Source organism: Mercenaria mercenaria, chromosome 14 (genome assembly GCF_021730395.1).
Source record: "Mercenaria mercenaria strain notata chromosome 14, MADL_Memer_1, whole genome shotgun sequence".
Classification (NCBI taxonomy): Eukaryota; Metazoa; Mollusca; class Bivalvia; order Venerida; family Veneridae; genus Mercenaria; species Mercenaria mercenaria.
Window position 1 is genome coordinate 57,004,586 of NC_069374.1, and position 24,467 is coordinate 57,029,052.

Genomic DNA, 24,467 nt, shown 5'->3' on the forward strand with positions numbered 1-24,467 from the left:
CCGTATTCGTTTCACGTACTAAGTTTAGCATTTTCATAATTGAGAGCCACAGACCGTATCATTTGATGAGATAGATGTGATGGAAATTTAGAAACGTATGTCGTTGATTACCATGAAAACAGTTCCTTGATTGTGTAAAGGTCAGGGATATATCATAAGACTAAATGTCACATTTTATTGCGTGATTAAAGTGTTGTTTAAAAGTGTATCACATATATGAACTTTTTACATGCACATTCTCTCTCATTTAAATGAACACGGTCCGGAATTTTGTCCAAGAGAAAACAGTATTTTGAATAAGAAAAGGAAAATTGCATTGCTTAGCGATGTTAATTCAGGTAGCCAGTACATAGACTGTCTGGCTTTTTTTCCCTTTAGCAATATGGTAATGTATAAAGACATGTTACATTTTTGTGTTGCAAACATAATAAATTAAATCATCTGTTTACAGGCTCTGGCTGGGAAATTTATATGTCACTCATATATACAATGTGGGTGTTTCGAATCCTTACTGAGGGACAAAACTAATAGGGAGTATTTTGAAAAGGGTAATCTCAGTTTCCTTTCTTGACGTTTTCTACGTCTTACGTCCGTCTAGTACCGAGCAATCTTCTACGCAGTTAGCGCCAGGGGTAATAATGGCTGCTAGAAGTTAGGGTACCGAGGTATTATGCTTCATATTGTTCATGTTTTTTTTTTTTTGTATTTATATGCACATCAAGATTGTACATTCCCTTATAAATGTTTTAGATAATGACAAAATAGTCAAAAGGTTCAGTGAATAATAGAGCAAGTGTATGATTTGTCAATGCTTTTTGACAGCCCTCGTATAGCATTGCATTGTAACTCCCTAGAAGATGTTTAGAAAAGCTTCCAATATTCGCTTTTAAAGCCTTTTGCAATTAGAGAAACTGAGCGAACAGCATGGATCGTGCCCACATTACATGGATGCGCAGGCTGGTCTGGATCTATGTTGGTCGCAAAGCCACTATGCTGGTTTTCTCAAGGCGCGGCTCATATAAAATATCACCTGAATCGAGTTATTTCTCGTATGTACGATACCGAAAGATCACGTGGATAGAAAACCCTGATTTGACTTGCTTAATTGTATTTGGCCTTCTATTGGTCCCCGCCGGAACGTCAGATTGTTCTAATGTCAACCTTATATATGTAGCAAAATGACACATCTACTTTCACAACTTATCACATCAATGAGTTCCCATTTAACGTAATGTCTTTTACGTTACGTAATTGTCATTTGAAGGAGGAATATAACGTCCAAAAGTCGATCAAAAGTGTAAAATTGGTTGGTGTTGTCATGATCATTTTAGTATCAAGGTCCTGTAAGTCATTTTATTACATGAGTTTTTATATAGATTACCGGTCTATGTTTGTATATACTTAATACTTAACATATGTCAACTTTGCCAAAAAATCAAACGGTGAAAATTAATTTCAATTTCCTATAGCATGTAATTCACTTAATGAATGATTGTCAAAACTATTGGCCATCGATCTTCGGACCTCGGGCAGGTGTTTTGAAAAAAACCCAGCAAGCCATTCAATAATTAGTCTATATCAGCAAAGTTCAAAATCTTTAAGTTCTAATACTAGTATTATTCTCTGTACCATGTATTTACAACTTACATCCGCAGGCGCGAAACAAAATCATCAGTTCCATTGAAAATGTAGCAGCTCTAAGACACTAGAAACAAAACCAGTAAAAACTGTTCCAAGCATCATCAAGATTAATTCTGCTAATGTAATTTGTTGAGAAAATTACCTGTATGAGGTTCCAAAAAAGTGTCTACTTAATCAAAGAAGCGCCAATTAAAGTTAACGAAATATATTAGCAATTTGCTCAATTCATTATGTAATTGACACCATACATCTTGAAGATGTATCGGAACTTTATTGACTTGTACTCTCTGTGGTAACTTTAAGTGACGTGTAAGTATTCTTTGTTTCACCTCCAACAAGATAATAACATTTTCATTGGTTAAAAGGTGGTCCACCCCCTATATATCTTTCGCAGAAGGTCAGTAGATTTTCATGTCGGGTAAAGCTAAATATAAGCGGTGAACAAATCAATTATTGGCTTTATTCGTGTCCCTATACAAAAATAGTGTGTATCAATTTGACAAATATGTAGTCCCGGCTGCACTCCCACGCTCGACCCTCTCCATGCACCTCATTCATCCAGTTACAATAGCGACCCCCATGTTTCTGTGGAATATCACTAACAAACCCAATAATTGTATAATGTCTCTCTTAGCAAATGTATACCCTTATAACCGATAACCATGGAATCTCGAAATATTTTAAAGTGTATAAGAAGACTGCTTTGGTATATATTAACATATGACTTTACTACTTGATGCCGCTGTATTATAACAAATAATACAGTATTCCGATTGACTGCGAGCTAAGATCGAAACCATGCTTACGGTGTAGAATTCTTTATGTGAGAAAGGCATCCAGTGGCTCACAGAAATCGGTGGTTCCGCTCGCCCATGTCTGAAGTTATGCCCTGAAGGTCACCAGGGTTTTATCTACATCATGAAATGCTGATAAAATCGCCATATGATCTAAATTTTGTCGGCGTTACTTTAAACCTAAAGTAAGTGGGAAAAAAATAAAATGAGCCGTGCCATGGGAAAACCAACATAGTGGGTGTGCGACCAGCATGGATCCAGACCAGCCTGCGCATCCGCGCAGTCTGGTCAGGATCCATGCTGTTCCCTAACAGTTTCTCCAATTCCAATAGGCTTTAAAAGCGAACAGCATGGAGCCTGACCAGACTGCGCGGATGCGCAGGCTTGTCTGGATCCATGCTGGTCGCACACCCACTATGTTGGTTTTCCCATGGCACGGCTCAAATAAAATATATTCACTGTTGAAAAATTGCCCAGAACATAGTTTTTTTTTTTGTTTTAAGTGATATATTTACCTACACTTTCATGAAAATAGAGTAATATGCTGCAAAACAAATAGCACATATATAGAAAATGAAGCATTCTTTTAAAAGTTAATTAATGTGGGTTACAAAGGACAAAGAAATATGTATGCAAGAAGTGATAAAATGTACAAAACTCACGATATATTGCTTTGTTTGATTATTTTCAACAACCACCAATTGTCCGTAACAAACCATCAATCGGTCTTGCAAAACAATCAATATCTATCGATTAAAACTGTTCTAACAGACAATCTTTTGTAATAGTATTGACAAGCATTGCTTTGTAAGTTCTTTATTTTTACATTTGTCGTGCCCCGATTTGTTTTTCTTCTACGTCATTTGCAATATTTCATCTGTATGTCCAACACTGAAAGTCGACAACGCAGAAATGTATATTGACCCCTGAAAAGTACTGGAAAGCGTTGGATTACATTTCAATATTTTAAAGTAGCATTCTGTGATGCCTGTATTTTTACAATGAATTTATTTATTTTATACAATGCTGCAACAGCAATATATTAAATTGTGTTTACTAATTTATCTTTAGTTTGAAGGTAACAGTTTATACATATTTAACTTGAATATGTGACGGCTATAAAGGTCACCCCGTACTTGGACTCATTGTGTTTTACTTTCTGGGCCTTTGGGATTATGGAGTAAATTTAGTTACACTGTTAGAAAATTCCGTTTAAGCCGATGTTTACGGGCATGAGGGATGTCGCACATTTTATTACCTCTCTTAAACAGAGTCAGTCAAATCCATTTGAGCATTGCATGGGAAAACCAACATAGTGGCTTTGCGACCAGCATGGATCGAGACCAGCCTGCGCATCCGCGCAGTCTGGTCAGGATCCATGCTTTTCACTAACAGTTTCTCCAATTCCAATAGGCTTTAAAAGCGAACAGCATGGAGCCTGACCAGACTGCGTGGATGCGCAGGCTGGTCTGGATCCATGCTGGTCGCAAACCCACTATGTTGGTTTTCTCATGACACGGCTCATTTAATTATCATCTCCTTTCTTGGAAGTTGTACAATAACTGCTTAATGGATCAAACCATATGGCGAAGGGAAAACAATACAGCTTCATTTATGCTTTAGTTCTTTCAATAAAGAAACTGTGTTTAAATATTTATAATTTATAATCTTAAAAGGACTAACCCATAGATTTAAAGCGAATTCTTTCTCTCTTAAAACATCCAATAAAATTGAGTACTCGGAAAGTGACTGGTGACACAAACTTATTGACAACCTGTCTTTACAATTATTCTAGAATATTATTAATGATGTTCTTTCAAAACATGCACCTTTAAAAACAAAAAGAGTTAAGCGTGATACGCAGCCAACATAGTTTAATGAAGAAATAAAACATGCAATTGTTCAAAGAGACCACCTGCATAAGAATAAAGAATTTAAAAAATATAAAGTTCTGCGTAATAAGGTTGCATCAATGATTAAGAAAAGTAAAACGGATATTTACAATCAGGCTGTAAAAGAAAACAAAAGCACAAGCTATCTTTGGAAAAAGTTTAGAAATAGCTCAAACATGAGTTCTGTAGACGAGGGCATGGTATTACCAGCTAACTTAATGAGTAATGGTCGAGTTATAGAAGGACAGACTAAAGTTATAGAAGGACAGTTTAATATATTAAATATGTGAAATAAACATTTCACAAATATATCAAATATTATTAAGAAAACAGCTTTTGAAGATTCAGATTTCTCAAACCATAATGACTTCATTGATAGTAAACTTACCACCCATACACATTTTGTTATTGAACCTATAACATCTTTCGAAGTTAAAAAATATATTGATAAATTTGATGTGCACAAATCTACAGGTTTGAATAGAATCGGTCCAAATATATTCGCTACTGTGGTGACCATATTACAACGTCGATTGCTTTTATAATAAACACAAGCATTGTAAATGGTTTATTTCCCGATACTCTTCAAGTGGCTTACGTTCTCCCAATATTCAAAGGTGGTGATAAAGAAGCCCAAATAACTACAGGCCCATATCTATTTGGCCAACAATGTCCAAAATATTTGAGAGACACAAAGCAAATCAGATCCATTCCTTCTTTAAGAAAACTAACATCATTCACAAAACTCAATCAGGATTTAGACAGTATCATCCATGTCAGACAGCTCTAGAAGCAAGGCTTTCAGATATAGATTCTGGTAAATATGTCGCAACTGTATTTTTAGATCTACGAAAAGCTTTTGATCTTGTTGATCATAACATTTTATTGCATAAATTGAAACTTTATCATTTTTCAGATAAAAGTGTTGAATTTTTCAAATCATATCTATCAAACAGAACCCAAATGATAAAAGTGAGAAACACCAAATCTAAAAGTATGCTTGTAACCTCTAGAGTTCCTTAAGGTTCTATTCTTGGCCCCCTTTTATTTTTATTATATATCAATGATATCGCTTTAGCTTCGAAGAGTGGCAATATAGAACTCTACTATATATGAATCGGATTATGACTTAGATAAAGTGCAAACTAAACTCCAGCAAAATTTAGATGTTGTTCAATAATGGTGCAATTTAAACAATACGTCACTTCATCCAAAGAAAACAAAATTAATGGTTTCGTGTACTGAACAAAAGTAACAATTGTAAAGAACTATTTTTAAGAAGTATTTCCAAACAAGTAATAGAAAATGTCAGGGTGCAAAAATCATTAGGTTTTTATATAGACAACACATTGTCGTGGAATGTTCAAATTAAAATAGTTTGCACTACACTTAACTCAAAATAGCATTATTGAGACGTATATCGTACTATTTAACAGATGAAATGAAAACGTTATTCTATAATGCATATATAATGTCAATATTTGATTATTGTTGTACTATATGGTGTCAAGGAAATAAGAGTTCTTTAAAGGAAATGATGAAAATTCAAGGTAGAGCTGCAGGAATATTTTTGAATAAAATGTTCCAAACAAGAACAAAAGAGATGCTAAAAGAAAACTCGGGTTGATGTCGTTTAATGAAAGATGTAACTTCCACACGGGCTGTCTTACTTACAAAGCTTGCAACAATTTAGCAACTCATACATCTCTGAAATTTTAACCTTTTCCAGCTATGAAACATACAAGCTGAGATATGCTGCTCAAAATGAAATAGTTATACCTAAACATCGTACAAATTATGGTAAAAAAAGTGTTACAATGGTGCAACTGTTTGGAATTCAATACCAAATGAAACTCGGTCCACATGTTTTCTAACATTTTTTTAAAAAGAAATATAAAATGTATATCTTACAGTTGACTGCCTAAGAATCTCTTTGTTTATATCAGCTGAATTATAACTATGCCATAATAATATAATTGATTATTATAACTAATTGATTGCCTAAATGGAAATTGAATAAATGAATACTTAAAGGCAGTATCTATTTTAAGGTGCATTTGTCTAAGAATGAATGTGATATTAATAAGGATGAATGTTGTGTTAATTATGTTATGTGATTGTGTATATTGTATTTGGTTTTTTTTTCAGAAGGCCACATTTAAAATTAAGATATTATCATTTGTACTTTGTACTGATCTATATCTTCAAATTCTACCTTCTATAAATAAAGATGTTATTATTATTACATACGATTTTTGCTAGACATCCTTTTAAATAACCAAAAATTTTGTGCAGAAGCTAGTAAACCAACTTGGCCATAGCTTTGTTTACTATTGAACTATAACGAGCGAGTTACCCTAGCGCACTAATAATTCATGTAATAAATTTAGCTTTCATATGATGAGTTTCGCTTAAAAAAAAATCCATGTAATTTAATTTTAGATCTTAACAGTTTTTTCTTTTAATTGTTTTCACTGCCTTCCTAAAGAGAATACTAGCGTAATAGCAACTTCTCTTAATTAAGAACACTCCTCACATACGAAAAATGTGGGCAATACAATTGATTCAATTTACTGAGAATTTCATCACCCAGCAATTATAGATTCGCAGTTTCTCAGGACGAGTTCATTACCTCGGAATATCAATATAAATAGTTGTACTTGAATTTTCATAGTTAGAAGACATGTTTACTGATTTAGCTAGAATGGACGCTAAAAAGTGTGTGTGTTCATGTGTGTGCTTTTGCTTTCTTTTTGTTTCTATAGTAACGGCGATGCCAAATAGGGACAAGCAGGTAATATCGGTTATATTGTTTTTACCTGAAAATTATAAAAAAGACATATATGGTTATGATGTTAATCAATATTTATCATTGTAATTTTCATCACTAACTGAATTGGGATAAAGAAATTATTTTTTATCTTTACAACATGTAAATTGGTGTACGAAGGCTGTTAAAAAATAATGCAGACTTTTGCTGTCAAATATCGCATATTGTGTAAATAGTAATGTAAAATATATCGAAAACGGTTGTAATTCGCAATAGAAAAAGTATATGTTATTTTTGAAGAGCCTTCGTAGAACATGTAATGATGTGTGTTTTTACCAGTTATAAAATTAACTGATAACCAAAATCATTGAGACTGATGTTCAATGACCATGAAAAAAATCAACATAAATAGAATATAAGTTTTATAAAGTATATTTGGAATAAATAAAAGTGAGATAAAGCTAAACTGTAAGCGTGTTTAAGGAAAATTATTTTAAAAATACGGAATAAACATTTGAAAAGCAATTAGGCCAGTAAACATGATTACTACAAAGTAAGTTTAATTCATTCTAATTTTGATACAATATAAAAAGTTAAAATAAAGAAAAACAGGTACTTATAATTTTAAGGCAAAAGAATAAATTTTATACCATTTTTCGTTTGCATGCAAAAACATATAGAACTATTTAAATATGTAAGTTTTGTTTTGCCATTGAATTTAGACCCTGTTGTTTTTTTTAAATCGAAACTTCTGGAAAATCTCAACTTGAACAATTTATATTGATAGATAACTTGCTTTATGCCGTATGCTTACTAAATAAACATTCCGAAATTTACGGCCTTTACAAAAATTATTTTCAAGAGCAGGAGCTAAATGGTAAAGGTTGCCGACTTCGAACCGCTGTAGGCCCGAGCCCTCGCTTGAGGTGTAAAATTGTTTTATGTTATGATGTAGTCCAGGAGTATGGCCGGTGGTTCTACCCTGGCACCTGCTCGTGTCAAAAGTAATGTCTAAAAAGACACTCGGGATTTTCCTCCACAATCTAACGATGGAAAGTCGCCATTTGCCCTGTAGACTGATTTACAACACTATTGGTTGCCATGATGTTTTACCAGATGTTTTTATTCTATTGCGCAAGCGCTCTTTATGTGTGGCAAAAAGACTGCTTAACAATAAGTAAACCTTCATAAAATCATCATTATATTACGAATTGTTTTGCCACAATAAAGAAGATTTTGATCTCACAATTTGTTGTACGGGATGCCTTGATTGAGGATCATTTTTATATTCTTGATATGAGCCGTGCCATGAGAAAACGAACATAGTGGCTTTGCGACCAGAATGGATCCAGACCAGCCTGCGCATCCGCGCAGTCTGGTCAGGATCCATGCTTTTCGCTAACAGTTTCTCCAATTCCAATAGGTTTTAAAAGCGAACAGCATGGAGCCTGACCAGACTGCGCGGATGCGCAGGCTGGTCTGGATCCATGCTGGTCGCAAAGCCACTATGTTGGTTTTCCCGTGGCACGGCTCATATCATTTTCATATTATTGATATAATCGCAAATGTTCCGTGCGCAGAAATTATTGACAGTCAATTAATAGAATAATTATAACAAGAGCTGTCCTTAAGACAGCACGCTTGACTTTTCTCTGTGCTTGACCCTGAATTAGATCTTTGGCAGTAAAAGGGGCTTAACAGTTAATCAAATATATAATCAGAGTTATGGGGATTGTTTCTTCTGGTGAAAACGTTAATAATAAATAACTATGTCAAGGTTCAAGTCAATAGTAATTGAAAGTAACAGAGATATTGGACGTTATATAATACTTTAACAAAAACAAGTAAAAAGTAAAAAGGGGCATAACTCTGTCAAAATGCAAATCAGAGTTATTAGGAATGTTTATACTGGTGTAGACTGTGATAGTAAATAACTATTTTAAGTTTCAAGTCAAAAACTTTGATAGTAACAGAGATATTTGACTTTAAATTATCAAAAACTTTTATGGCTATGGCAGTAGATTTGTGTCTATGTTCCATTCTTACATTATGTGCAATAATCGGACACATATGCATTTAGTTGTTTATATTTCTGTTTGATTATCGCATACAAATAATTAGTACGATTTTAAATTCAATACACTAGTATCTACAAACAATACAGTGTTGAATTTATTGAAAATGTACAAACAGTGCAGTGTTAGATTTATTACACACAGAAAAGTAGGTTATAAATTTTTATTTGAAAAAAGTGTGTTATTTTTGAAAACATCTCAGTGTGCAAATTCGTTAACCTAAGGTTATAAGTTAATAAAACTTTTGACATTAATTTAGTACCAGCAGTAAACAATTACACAAATCGTTTCAATGTTCTTACAGGTCAAAGGTTCTTTCGATAAAAAAAACAAACAAACTATAAATTAATTTTTGTTCTGTCTAACTACTGGAACATTATGGAGTTATGGATTATTCATTTGATGCTAAGGTTATGATATTTAACAAATAATCAAGGCCTTCGAGTGTTTATCGTCTAACTTACCACGGTTCAGGGAATTGAACTACGAGGGTGGTAAATTAGACGATAGATCTCAAGAAGGCCTTGATTGTTTTCATTTTGACATGCTCATTGACACATTTTAATAAATATTATGCTGGACTTCATTTACCCGAGGAGTAATGTATCGGACGTGATGCGGCAACTTGAAGTCATAATTGACGTCATAATGCTCTCTTACCGGTCCGCGCGTCAACCGTTGTTTATGGTAGAATATACAGAGCTTGATTTCCTTCTTTGTTTAACTGGAAATCAAATGAGCCATGTTAGAATTTAAGTTATATCATAATGTAGATCGCTCACTGTTAGACCTTTCTAATGATATGCATAACTCCATTATTGACAACGTTTTAGTTAAAACCCTTTGGAATTGGAGCGATGATTTGTTTTGCAGATAAATTTGTGTGCTAACTAATTGTCTGCAGTAAAAGAAACTAACACATTATTTACGGAAGAAACCTTCTTTTACTATTTTATTCCTGCTAGAACATTTATGGAAGTTTTATTCATACAGTATTAGCGTTTAGGGAAACTTATAAAGCACAATTCATCATCGTGTTTCATATTAATTCCTGTGATGTTTTAACACTCCAATTCTCAAAGGACTTTGTACTTTTGATATTTATTATCATGTCATTTAACACGCCTTTTGTAGGTATTCACAGTTTTGATTGATGTCCTATGGAACAATAATGATCAATGAAATTATTTGTGCCAATAGTAAATTTCATTTTAGCTCCATATAATGTATCTATATGACTCCTGATACAAATCGTCGTTCCATTGTTTGTTCTGTACGACCGGTTTTTATTTGGGCTATTACTGAAAATCTAAAAATAAAATTGTGAAAAATATGTTTTGATGTCATGTTATAAAACATTGAATGGCTTCCAGGTTAATGGTCAAACTCTTGGCGCTTGGTCTTTAAAACCCCATACAATAGTTTCGACTACTGACTAACAAACTATTAAATATATGTATTTGACAATCTGTTGAGGAAATTGTGTCAGGACTATATCTGTTGCAAATGATTTAAAGACATTTTGGGAAGATCTACGCATGTGAAATGCGTTATGCTATAAGTAAGGCAAATGACTCTATTGCACGATGTTCACATGAGAAGTTTTCATTTTTATTAGTCTTTATCACGTTTGCTTAGAGACGTTTTACGGCAAGATAAGTTTTGGAAACAGTACAGTGTGCAAAATCATTGTTAGAAGTAAACATATTAGTGCATGAATATTTCGTAAAAGCGTATCTTTAGTCAAATTATTGCAAACAGTAGAGCAAAGGGCATGTATTTTAGCCGTTTTCAAAGCCTTTCTAATGTGTTAATTCATCATCCATAGCAAAACAAAATATATGAATATTTTTAAAAACAGTAGAGTGTAGAGTGTTTAAGCAGATTGCCCACTGTAAAACAAGTTTATCACATATCTATTTAGGTGAATTTTCAAATGGGTATTTCAATCTGTCATGCTTGTCAAAATTGTTCAGCTTACCTCTAGCAGATATTGTTAGTTTTGATGTTATATGTGTCTCACTTTTGATCCAATGCGACATGCAAAATAGAACTATACTTAAAAAAATCCTTCATTTCATGTCTTTATAATCCTTTTACTATTGTCATAGCTAAGCACTTTGCTGTTACACTGTCGTGTATTTTGTCGCTTTTATCATGTTTCAATAAGTGCCATTTTTTTAAATATATTAAGATATATTACGATGATTTCGTCTCAGAGAGGGAGCTGACTATTTGTGTCCTAGAAATTAAAATCGCAGTCCCTTGAAAGACTTTTCAAGTAACATCTTGCGCTATCTCTACATTTGGCAGTCGTGTTTGAATGTTATGTACTGCGGTATGTCCTGGAGTAAGCACTGTATCATGGTAAATCAATATTTTATTAGTAAAATTATTACTTAAATATTTTAGGTTTTAGTTTCATCACTTATTGCGCTCTCTCCACATTTCGCAGGCATGTTTGAATGTTACCCTACGGTATGTCCTGGAGTAAGCACTGTATCATGGTAAATTAATATTTTATTAGTAAAATTATTACTCAAATATTTTAGCTTTTAGTTTCATCACTTATTGCGCTCTCTCCACATTTCGCAGGCATGTTTGAATGTTACCCTACGGTACGACTTGGAATTAGCACACTACAATAGTAAAATAAAGTATTTTTACTTTAATGTGCTAAGTATGTGATGAAACAAAAAGTTTAAACCTAAAATTGTCTAGTTGAGAAACACTGTTTAAAAAACAACAACATTATAGTAAGCTATGTCCAAACACATTTTATTGAATAAGTGGTAGTAGCTTCAAAAACTGATATCTCCAGTTTCAAAAATTAAATTGCGACAAAACTTTTCAATTAACTTTGCTAAATATTTTAAATATCAAGAACGAATATTTTCAAAAATGACCGATATGACTGATTTTGAAACGTAGAGACTGTTTTTCTCGAAATGAAACAAAAAAGGAAATGACTCACTATAAGAATAAAGCGACAAGTTGTAATTTAAATTTCTCAACTAGACAACTTTAGGAAGGTGTTCGCCATATGTACACTCTCATCAAACGATTAAAGTATCTGCCGAGAAATATCAATTGTGATACAAGTATGATTGGAGATGAATACCATTCTTCCATATTACGCATGGGCATTCCTGATTGCTGTAATACTGAAAAATAATATGAGCCGTGCCATGAGAAAACCAACTTCGCGCAGTCTGGTCAGGATCCATGCTGTTCGCTTTTAAATCCTATTGGAATTGGAGAAACCGTTAGCGAACAGCATGGATCCTGACCAGACTGCACTATGTTGGTTTTTCTCATGGCACGGCTCATATGTGATATGGGTCATTTTAGCTAATGTCTGATAATAATAAAGATGTTTACCTCATGTTTTCTAATACCTATGCTATTTTCTTCTATAAATCGTGCGTACCTTGTTACACGCGTATAAAGATACACGCTTCTCACCAAGTCCGCAAAAGTTTTCACTCATCCTGTATGAAACACCATTATTTTTTATCTAAACTAACATGTTCGTATTATATATCGGGATTAATTCATTTTCACCTATCTAATTTGAACAAGATAACAATAAAAGGTTGAACCGTTTCATGCCAATGTGATATGAGCCGTGCCATGAGAAAACCAACATCGTGGGTTTGCGACCAGCATGGACCCAGACCAGCCTGCGCATCCGCGCAGTCTGGTCAGGATCCATGCTGTTCGCTAACAGTTTCTCCTATTCCAATAGGCTTTAAAAGCAAACAACAGGGATCCTGACCAGACTGCGCGGATGCGCAGGCTGGTCTGGATACATGCTGGTCGCAAACCCACTATGTTGGTTTTCACATGACACGGCTCATATATGTGTTTCATTTAAAAACAAGTACACCGAGTTTCAGAATGTAGCCTTGCAATTTGTCAATTTCAAATCATTTAACAAAATTAACGCTCTTGGCATGCGTTTTAATAAAAGATAATTTTCAGTAATATATACCTAAATTATTTAAGTAATCTTGTGTACTTTGTCACGTATTTATTATTCTTACGAAAAAATATACGCATTGTGGTTGTTGCCTTGGAGAAGTTTATCAAGCATCTGTATCTCCAATTTTGATAAAAGACACATTCACACTGAAATGAATACAGTAATACAATAGGATTATTGCAACAATATCTTGATCTTAAATTTGTTTTCGGCAAATGGATTTGCCAGGACCGGATCGCACGCGGCTTGATATGCAATGTTGTATTCGGTTAATGGATTTTGCCAGGACCGGATCGTACGCGGCTTGTTCTGCAATGTTGTATTCGGTTTGTGGATTTTGCCAGGACCGGATCGTACGCGGCTTGTTCTGCAATGTTGTATTCGGTTAATGGATTTTGCCAGGACCGGATCGTACGCGGCTTGTTCTGCAATGTTGTATTCGGTTAGTGGATTTTGCCAGGACCGGATCGCACGAGGCGCTTGCGGCCTGATAAAATATACTCGAGCCGAATGCATCATCGCAGATCAATGTACTGTTTAAATTACGATTTTATCATACATATCTACCCATTTCTGGAGTCAAAACTGACTGTAAGTCTCAAAACTCGTTTGAACACACACGGAACGACGAGACGCCTTCCTTACCACATTATTTTACGAATCCGAACTTTTTTTCTGGTCCGAGCATGATCGGATTAGAGAGGTTCCACATCAGCAACATTGACTGAGGTTCGGAATTAGAAGGGTAGATTTTACATGTAATAATACAAGACAAATCTCAAAAGTTGGTTCGGTTTTACGGAGTGGAGAGATTTTGGATTACAAGGTTATTTTTATAATAGAGAATGAATAAGATAAATCGGGACCAAATAATTAGTTCAGTTTAGAGAGGTTTTCGGATTAGAAGGGTTTGGATTAGGGAGGTGCCACTGTAGCTTGCTTTAAAACTTTTTTTTTAAAGTCAATGAATATAAGAAAATAAAAATAAAAATCAGGACATCAATCTTTTTGACATCTAAATAGAACAGCCAAATGATCCACCAACGTTAAATTTATTTCGCCTTCCGATTAAAATGTAGTTCCTGATTTTTATTTAAAACATCCTTAAGTTCAGGAAAAAAAGAACATATAGTCATGTCCATTCAGTTCAAGATCCTTACTGTTAGAAAAGAATAGGTTTAAATATAACTTAATGTTATCTTTTACAAACTTTGGTGTTTAATCTAAATTTTTCAAAAGACGCCAGTCTGTGCTTGTGTTTGTGTATCACGTCGGATTGCGCGTGCAATCAATGTTGTTTCTATGAAATAAACGTTTTTCTTAAACGTTTAGTTTCTTTCTTTTTATACAAAAACATATAGTGAATGTAAATATGGGAGTTTATTGTAATATTTCAATGTGTAATGGTATGTAAAGTGTTGTGATCTTAATTTTGTATATGACACAAAGGAATGCCTTAAATTCTAATCAATGTTTACTACATACATGCATTCTATGTCATATTCTGACTAGTACTCTTAAAGGATTGAGTTCGCGGATCCTTCACTCCAGCAACGCTATGTTCAAGAGAAATACGTTCTGAAATTCTACCATTAACAACTGCTTTTTTCTTCTATGTTCATCAGATTACTGTGTTGTTGTTTTTTTGTTACTTTCAGGTAGCACCGCTCAAATGTTTGACCATGGGAAAGACGAGACTCAAACTGTGTATTGACGACATTGACCATCTACCCAGAGACACAGATCCGTCATGGGAACTTCCGGTTAGGCATTTTAATATTTTCAGAAATAAGTACTTCATCATTTATAAAAACAATTTCAAAATAAAAACATAACGGCCAACCAACACGTATTTAGAAACAAAACGTGCTTCTAATTTTGTTTTTATTTTATATATATAAGCATATTGCTATATTTTAATAGATGACCCGTTTCTGATGTTTTTATAACCCATGGTCAAATGACGTTGTGTATGTTTATTGACTGTGACTCAATGCAGACTTGGAGCGCCGGTATAAATTACAGACTCCGGTACATACCGGATTAACTAAATTTGAACGAAAATATCTTAAATGTATATATTTTGTAACCATGGTGATACTAACCCAAACCTTTAGTCAGTATTTTATGCATATTGTACACTAAATGCATGCGGACATGCAAAAATATGCATATTTTTGCCGTGCGCTACAATTGATTAATCACTTTTGGGCATGCGCAGAAGACCGCTCCAAGTCTGCAATGAGTTACATCGATGTTTATTGACTTACGGAGTTGTTCAGTGTTCTTGTGCAACAATGTTCTGTTTAACTAAGCCGGTGCTGGGGAGTGTGTATGTAGTGGGGCGTGAGAAATGTTGCGTTTTTCAGTACTGAGTATGATGCGTGACAGTCTGTTATTAAGCTGCTAAGATACATTTTATTTGCATGTGGATTTATTTTTAAAATGTATACTTGTGTATTGAACAATAAATTAGTATTGAAAACTGGTTGTTCCTTTAGCTGTAGTAATTATCAATTATACAATTTGTTTCAAGACAAAGGATGGTGGCGACAAAGTCAAAATATTTATGCATCTTTTCGTTTTCGTTAGATGTAATTACAGTGACGAGACCGCGATATTCGAAATTATTTCATTCCGTCATTTGAAAATTTAATGCCCATTTTATGATGTTTAATCATGTTTTATTTCAGATGCAAAGGAAACGCTGGGATAACATACCATCGTCTCGCACATTTTACAACAAACATATGCTAACTGACTACGGCGGCATGATTGTGCCATTTTTTATGAGAAAACGTTCACGCCAGCAGAGTGATGTCCCTTTTCAGAGCATTTTATCTTTCAAAATGGCGGACGGTATGGACGGTTCTCCGCAATCAATAAATAAAAGACCTTTTGATTCCATTTCATACAACACAGGTTTAGGGGGCTTTAAGTGAGTCAAGACGTATGTATACATGTGTCAACGTGCTGCTTTTCACTGGTAAAGCAAACACTAAATGCCATTACATGATTTCTTGTTTGAGTAATTTCTTTGCGCCTTATATTAATAAAAGAAAAAAGTTTACCACTGTTTTTATCATTCTTAAAGCTGCTTAATTCATCTTAAGCCTGGAGGCCTTTTTGCAAATTCAAACATATTCAGGCGACACTGGTATGTTGTTTTTATAGGGCAAGGTCAAAGTGGAGTAGACACAAAGAGACCATTTTAGTTGTCGTTCATACAAATATTTATTTCATATGTACTGTAGCTACTATTTTTCTATCCTTACTAAGCAAATTGTTGTGTCTAAGGTTGTAATGGATAAAAGGTAATGATATTGACCCAGTTTTAACTCACCAAAATTATCCGGAAGAAACATGACATTCGTTGAAATATTGCATAGGAGATATTTAAGGTGCTCCTAGACATTTTTCTGCACAGCCTGTTTCTGTACCGCTGATACACCCTCGACAAATTATCAGAGTTGTATCAACAAGGCCCTTTTTTCATAACGCTTTTCATACTTTCATCTTAAGAGAACTGCACAGCCGTGTTTGGCTCAGCTTGGCTAAAATTTGCGTAAAAGGTCATTGTGAATTTATTTTAAAGAGTACCATTTAATCCCACAAAATATGTAGCCATAAGCAGAAAAACTGGTCTTACTGGAAGCAAATATATGTTGTCCTTTGGTATATAAGCAATGAGACTCGAATCAAGTTTTTATTCGTGTTCTCAACACTTTGCCTGTTAAAAACAAATTAATGAAGCTTCTGAAATCGAAGCAATTTTTGCGGGACTATACTCGGTCAGGGAAACATAAACAGCTATCACTTACAGGAAATCAACGAGAAAATTGTGAAAGATTCATTTATCAAACATGTCCATTTATTGTATGCTTACATGATATTTGAGGAGGGAAAAGCTCTAAATAATCATTGATTTGCATTGCATAAGTCATTTAAAGAAAACAAATACAGTTCTTATTAGTTCCACAGCAGGTCAGTGAAGGATTTAGTGAAACACGCTGTCGAGAAAATCCATATTGGACATGAGCATACGGATTTTTGAGGTTGGATAAAACCCGTATCCGATCACTTATAAACCACATGTAACCATGGTACATGTCTACCCTTTACTTCTGTTCTGTTTTAGGACGAACACTGATGTAATATTGAACAATTAACCTGGTATGGGTATGGAATATACTGGGATAGCACATGAATACAAACAGTGGCAACAGAAGACGAGACAAAATAATTTATCTTACCTCAAGTAAACGCCAATGTAAAATGTCCGTAAGGCATTAGGGACTAATTTTGAATAGTACATTTCGAACACTGCCAAGATGTGGTATTTGTTTTGAATATCACCTGACCGGGTGAAATTCGTTTTCAGGACCGCAGTTCAGACTTGTATTCCAATAAATTGATCCATCGACTTACAAAACGTTTATATGAATAGATATTGTGCCTAACTTGTGTTGTGGGGTGGGAGTGGGGACGGGGTCATGTTTTATTCTCAGGTTGACAAGGGTGGGGGTCATGTTTTATTCTCAGGTTGACAATATCCTATCTGGTCTGTGTTAAACATGTAATACTTTATACAATTACTAGACTTAATGAAAGTAGCATTCAACACAAGGGAAAAGTTAAAGACTTCTATTATTTCTAGAACGACTTATTCAAAATTTCAAAACGCCCTCCCTTATGTAACGGTAAGAAAGTTAAGATAAAAGTAAATCAGTTTTTTATTTCAATATAAATGTATAACACATAAAAGTGGCACTCGTGATTTGAAAGTTCATTCATTATGCCAAGTGATGTCTAAGATGTTTCATATTTCAATTCTTATCCTGAAAAAGAGAGAAAAAAGAATAATATTATTCGAGGGGATAAGCAAGTGTTCTGACAACTATGTCATTATTCTACATGATATCAGTTTTAGTATGTATTCATTTTGCGATGGAGGTAACCTGAAAGAATAACAACAACAAAAAATAACACACACACACATACAAAAATAAGAAAATATATATGTCATTCAAAAAGATGAATTCTAGATATCTTGAAGACGAGCTCACTTTGTATGTAATAGATTTCTTTAGAAAGCATTTGTATTTAAACAATCATATTCCCAGGAAACTGGATGACCAAAACGCTTTTAAGATATATTAAAAGCTGATGTTAATACTAAAGTTAATTTGACTGTTCTATATTTGGTCTGCCTTTTAATGCATATTCATGTCAAAGAAACAAAACAAAACAAAAAACAACAACAAAAGAGCAAAAGAAAGGGGATATTAACATTACAACAATGTACATTATAGGTAAAACATTTAAAAACTGAAATGATTTTTTTTCGATGTTAATGCGAAATGAACGACAGAATAGGATCGGCAAATGAAACGAGATAACGATTTATGTTTAATTTGCCGTTATTTAATATTGTCGTTCATTTCGCATGAACAAAGAAAAAATAGTTTCATTTCTTATATTTACATTATATTTCCTTTCCATTTGTAAAGTATATAATATTATGAACTGCATATAATTTGTAGCATTTTACATTAAAATCAGCTTCCCGGCCAGTTTTTTCACCAAGCGGAACAACTGCTACATCATCTAAGGAGCGTTCTCTCTGACTTTACGCAGACGTCGTCAAAACAGCGGTCATTTATCACTAAGAAGCAATGACGTAACTTTCGCGCCCTTCCTTTTACTGTTCATACGAAATAAACGTTAAAAGTTTCAAAGGAAAATAATAGGGCGAATGTATATATAACACAATATTAACTACATGAATCACATAAAAGAACGTTCAAAGTTTTTCAGTTGTCATCAATCTTAAACTTTCATAAATCTTTTGAAAAAAAGATTTTACAACCAGTAAACAGGACGAAAAAATGACTAAGATTTTTTTTTCTAATGAAAATCCCAGATTTTAAGAACGTTAGTTTCTTTTCCATGCAACTCACCGGAAACGTTTGTTAAATTTGTAATGAGATGCCTCGACGGATTGCTCTTAATTGAAAACAGAAGTGTTGGACACGGTAAGACAAATAGCAAGAGTTTTATATTGATAAAACAAACAACGTGACAACAACTCACATTGGACAACACCACACGAACGACAGACAGATTCGCTAATCCCAATATGACCCCATCCCTCCTCCAAGCATATTCATTATTCCATCATCCATATCGTACATATCGTACCTATCATCCATGTCATCAAAACCATTAAACCATCCACCTGCGAAAATAGAAGGTGTGAAATTAGTTGCTGAAATTGTTTAGTTGCCTTTCCAGACACAGTTGAAGTTGTTTTGGTCAAGTAAGTGTCAGATCAGTCATAATTCCCGCCATAATCGCCTTTAAAACCATAGCTGTCCCAACCATTGCCATAGTCATCATCTGATTAAAGTAATATATACATAAAAAAGATTAATCACCTTTACTTTAAAGGCATATACTTGACTTTATCTGACTTCGCTCAAGTTTATAACACTAGCTGTGATCATTTTATGAACAAAGCATCTACATAAACAGTTTTGCAATATCATTATATTTAGAAGTCAAGCAATTTTGATATTTGCAACCTTTACTATGTAAGCTTTTCCTACTTCCTTCATTCTGACTATGAAACACACGTACGGTGCAAAATCAAAATTACTATAAAACCAATTACATGTATAAAAATGACAAATATTTACGTACAAATGACAAAACCGTGACACAATTTTAGAATGTAGAATGAAAAAAAAAAGCGAAACAATACATAACAAGATCAATGAGATGCAATTTAAAGTAATGTCAATTTGCAATCAAACAAATACTAAGCGTTTTAAAGAGTGCCGTTTTAAAACTTCGAGGGACCCGAGTTCGAAATATTTGCGTAATACTATAAGTTTGGAACGGCGCCGATCTTTCATTTTTTTATACTTTATTTCATTCATATCACCCGGTTTTGTTCCAAGCTAAAGTTGAAAAATGGCAGTGATCTCGTGGCTATATTCAGCTAATAATACACATGTTATTCAAGTCAGAAGAAAAACGTCACATACTGATAAATCTGTGAAAAGTGTTTATGTGAGTGTTAGATATGAATACGTTCAAATGCAAAAACAAAAATAGCCATAATTCACTAGCTCTAAACATACTTTTTTGCATCAGTGCGTTCATTCTAGCATTGATGGAAATGAATATATCAGAAAATATATCAAAAGTACATAGTAGTTGTATCCACTCCTTTTCTGACCTACAAGTAGGTATTCAATTGTTTAATTGTGACGAAAAGCTGACCTGAACACCGAAACGTGATTCACAGCAATACCCTACTGAATATGCCGGCGCCGAAGAAAGGGTGTGGACAATAGCTCTACTTACTATTCATATCAATCAATTCCACTGATCCACCGTTTTGGAGATGGATAAAACATATTACATTTCAATACTGTTCAAATTTTAGATAATAGGGTCAGCACAGTGTTTAAGTTATAAGCTGTAACACCTCATCAGTTTATTAAAATGTCACTTTAAAATGCTTCAACTAAACAAGTTTTTCAAGGATATGACCGAATTATAAGTTTCTACAGCCTACGTTAAGCGGAGGCTAGTTAGAAGTTATATAAAGTGTTTGACAAATGATGTACGAAATCGACGACCAATAGTCTTGCAACACAATGACATAAAGTCCGAGAACAATTAGATACAATTTATGCAAACATATTGTGCACTTGGGGCGGGGTTTCGCAAAGGTCTACTGCATTATCAGGATATGCAGAATATTCGACAACCTGATTTCTGATTCAGTGCCAATCTACCTTACATTGTAACCAATGCAGCGTTGTATTTTAGTCATTGGTTGCGGAATGAAACTATTATATTGCTCTACATATTTTGCTCATTTTATACGATTACCATTATTTGCATAAGTCAGAGATTAACTCCGCGCCACCAGGTCAAAAATAAAACACACAATACCACTTGAAAACTTCACCTACAAATGGAATGTCATGGATAAAACCGTGAAGCAATTTAATAATACAGAATGCAAAAACAAAAGAAAAAAAAGCATGATATAAGACATTACCAGATTTATGAGATGCAATTTAAAGTAAACTAAATTTGGAACTAAAACAATACAAAGCGTGAATAAGTAACAATTCATGATTTTAAGTTTAAACAAATTTTGGTCTTAAGATATGTGTTACAAAATCTATTTCATGTGTTTAGTATTACTTTAAAGTTTGATTTAAATTTCCTCCAACTGCCCTAAATATGCCTAACACAATAACATTTTGTATTTTAAGATTTTGTATTGTAAATCGCCCAGGTGTTTTAGCTATCACGTGTAAAGATTGTCTGTCGTTTATTTAAATTTACGTTAAATTATTTTGTCGTCTTACGAAAACCTATAAATAGAGTGAATTTTATTCTTAACTCCACTTGGAGCAATAAAATAGTCCGTAAAGAACGTCTACAATATGGAGCGAATTCATTTGGTGATGTGTTTGAAAGTGACAGGCCACATTTAAGATACGTACCATAATTACCATAAAAGCCTTGCCATTGTGCTTTTGCTACCATCCACAAAGCTACAAACACTAGAAGTAATCTCAGAAACATTTCGAGCATAGTGTATGTTTTTGTATCCAAACACTTAAAGGTCCCTTTCTAAAATCAAAACTTTTCTGCAACCGTAAGATTTCCAATGTCACGAAAAACGATCTGTTGCAAAGTCAATTTATTGTTCCACTCTGACTTTTGTTTCCACTGATACCTGGTTTTATTTGAGTTTCGGTGATTTTGATTTATATCCCTACCAGTCATTTAGTCATCTGTCTTGGCGACATTCAAATCTGTCTTTTTCTCCATTATTGATTTCATGACAAATCAATATCATTTATAAACATTAATCAATTGAAAGAATTTTTAAACATGATATTGGAATGTTTTGGCAGCAAATCAAAATGAAAAAAAAAACAAAAAAAAACAACAACAACAATAAAAAAACAATACAGTTATGAAATCTACGTCTCAAGCACACACTTCAACTGTTCTCAATTCATTTAGCAAAGCCATTTAAATAAGAATATATTTGTCAGATGTGGGCAAACTTTTGTTGGGTATTAGGCGTACTAATTGCTGACGTAGGCTTTGCTGCTGTCTTGAGATTTCTCTCTCGCTCAATGGTTAGTCTACTGGCTTTACAACCAGAAGGTCGTGTTTACAAATCCTACCTGTAGGCTGGACTCGTCAACTAAATAACTAATAGTCTTTCAAAGGATGTCTTTAATTCGAATTCCCGTATAGTGAATTTTACACCGTACACTTCTTAAGAACAAGGGTTCACTTCTGGAATTATGTGATGCTGGACACAATTGATTCTGCCTTTGCGACTAGTGTAGACCAATGCATGATCTGCACTGTTCGCTATTCAGTCAGTATATTTGTTTGGTAAACACCTCTTCTAACAGTTAATGGTACTATTCAAATTGAAAGATAGCAAAATTAATTAATAATATTTAGCAAGGTAAGGGTTAAACTTAATTAATTGCATTAATTTATTTCTCCTTTGTTTTATTGACATATCTTTCATTTTTATATAGTTTTGATACAAAATAATTGGTTTTATGTTGCATTTTGTGCTTAATAAACCTGTTTATTTTTCTTACACCCCTGTGTCGACGAGAACTGTATCTTAGCATTTAATAGCATTTAATCGAGCCTTTGCATTTTCACAACACATTTTGTAATGAAAAAGCGTGAAATTCGTTTCCTAATTTGACACGTTTGATTTGCCATGATTTCAGTCGTGGTCAGGAATGGAACAACAAAGAGTTTCACCGAATTTATCCCAACCACAAATACTCATATTTGCTGATATTGTTTATAAACTTATCGCGAAATATCTGTGTTTCAGGCTTCTGTACGGTAAATCTGTTTCAGACCGTAACAAACCCAATTAGGCAACAGGACACTAGCGGAATTTTGTATTCTCATAATCAACACACAAGGCTATGTAGTGACTGATCATTAATTTTGTTGTGTATTAAGGTCTAAGATCATTCTGTGGAAGTATTGTGCGTTTTATTCGACCTGGCGGGGCGAAGTTAATCTCTGACTTATGCAAATAATGTTATCTAAAAACGAGCAAGATGAGTAGAGCAATATGATTGTTTAATTCCGTAATCTCCGGTAACCAACAACTAAAATTCAACGCTTAATTGGTTACATATACTATATACCATGCACAACATATCTTGATGTAGTGGACCGTCGCGAAACACCGGCCCGCCAGGCCAAATAAAAGCACAGTACAAACAATCAAAATAATTACTGTTGATAAAAAATACTTAAAAATGAAAAGGATATACCTACATAGTCAGACATTTTAGTGTTAGCGCTATAAGTATTTACTTTTCTTTTGAATGGCAGAATCTCAAACTGGTAGATACATGTTAACATTAATTTTTGTCGCGGCTTGATAACCTTTTCATAAAATAATGATTCTAATTTGAAAATGCACTATGGGAGTAATAGAGATCTAATAGTAATACCCAGAAGTAATATTTTTGTTCAGAATGTCATCAAGTAAATTGATTAGTCATGTTGACGTTAGTGCTCTGTGTAGTCAAAGTAAATAGTCTACTATCCTTAGTTCGCCCCTTTCAGCTGTCGACCACCGACCATGGTTTATATTGGTTTGGGGCATGTCATGAGCCCTTAACAGCGTTAATAGAAGCTTGCCATAGTTTGTCGGCGAATTAGACTCAATTGCGGGTCTGCACTTGTGTTTCATGGATGCTTACAATCTCTCGGTCGGAATTAGCTATAAGCTATAATTCGGTCGAAGATTGAGTGTCAAGTCAGTCGGTGTATGAAATAACTTTTAACTTTGTAAGAATCTTCTTTTAACAAACATTAAGAATGTCATTTTTTTGTAGGATAATGTTTAATATGAGTTCATTATAATTGTTTTAATGGCTTTCAATATAGTTGGGTGTGCTTTCTAAGCCATTATTCTGTATTATTAATGACATGACGTCGAAGGCCGACCTCAGTGTGTGTCATTAGATGACGTCATAGGTTTAAAGCATTGTCAAGTTGTAGGATTCTGTAGTGTAGAGACTTAATTTGGGATTAGTTTTCAGTTACTTTGATCAATATATGGTCTGTTCTAGACGTCTGGGTCGCAAGTTTTGCTCGTATCCATGGTACGTAAAGTTCTACTTTTCTGTACATGCCTTTTCTTGACAGTGCATATTGAGGTGCACCAGTATTAGCTTTTGTCGCTTTCCCCGCACCTTGCCTATATACTAT

At 33.9% G+C, this 24,467-nt stretch overlaps 1 protein-coding gene and 1 long non-coding RNA gene across 2 annotated transcripts; one reads left to right on the forward strand and one right to left on the reverse strand.

The window, feature by feature from the left end:
- The first annotated feature begins 6,951 nt into the window (after positions 1–6,951).
- Positions 6,952–16,227, forward strand: LOC123526362 (uncharacterized). The gene is made up of 3 exons (XM_045305487.2): positions 6,952–7,121; positions 14,816–14,920; positions 15,851–16,227. The coding sequence occupies exons 1-3, from the start codon at positions 7,011–7,013 to the stop codon at positions 16,097–16,099; spliced, it is 465 nt and encodes a 154-aa protein (XP_045161422.2). The 5' UTR covers positions 6,952–7,010; the 3' UTR covers positions 16,100–16,227.
- A 1,645-nt stretch (positions 16,228–17,872) lies between these two features.
- On the reverse strand, positions 17,873–21,952 carry LOC123526417 (uncharacterized). The gene is made up of 3 exons (XR_006681584.2): positions 21,689–21,952; positions 19,251–19,395; positions 17,873–17,995 (listed from the first exon to the last, which is right to left on the reverse strand). It is a non-coding gene; the product is annotated as an uncharacterized LOC123526417 (long non-coding RNA).
- Positions 21,953–24,467: the final 2,515 nt, after the last annotated feature.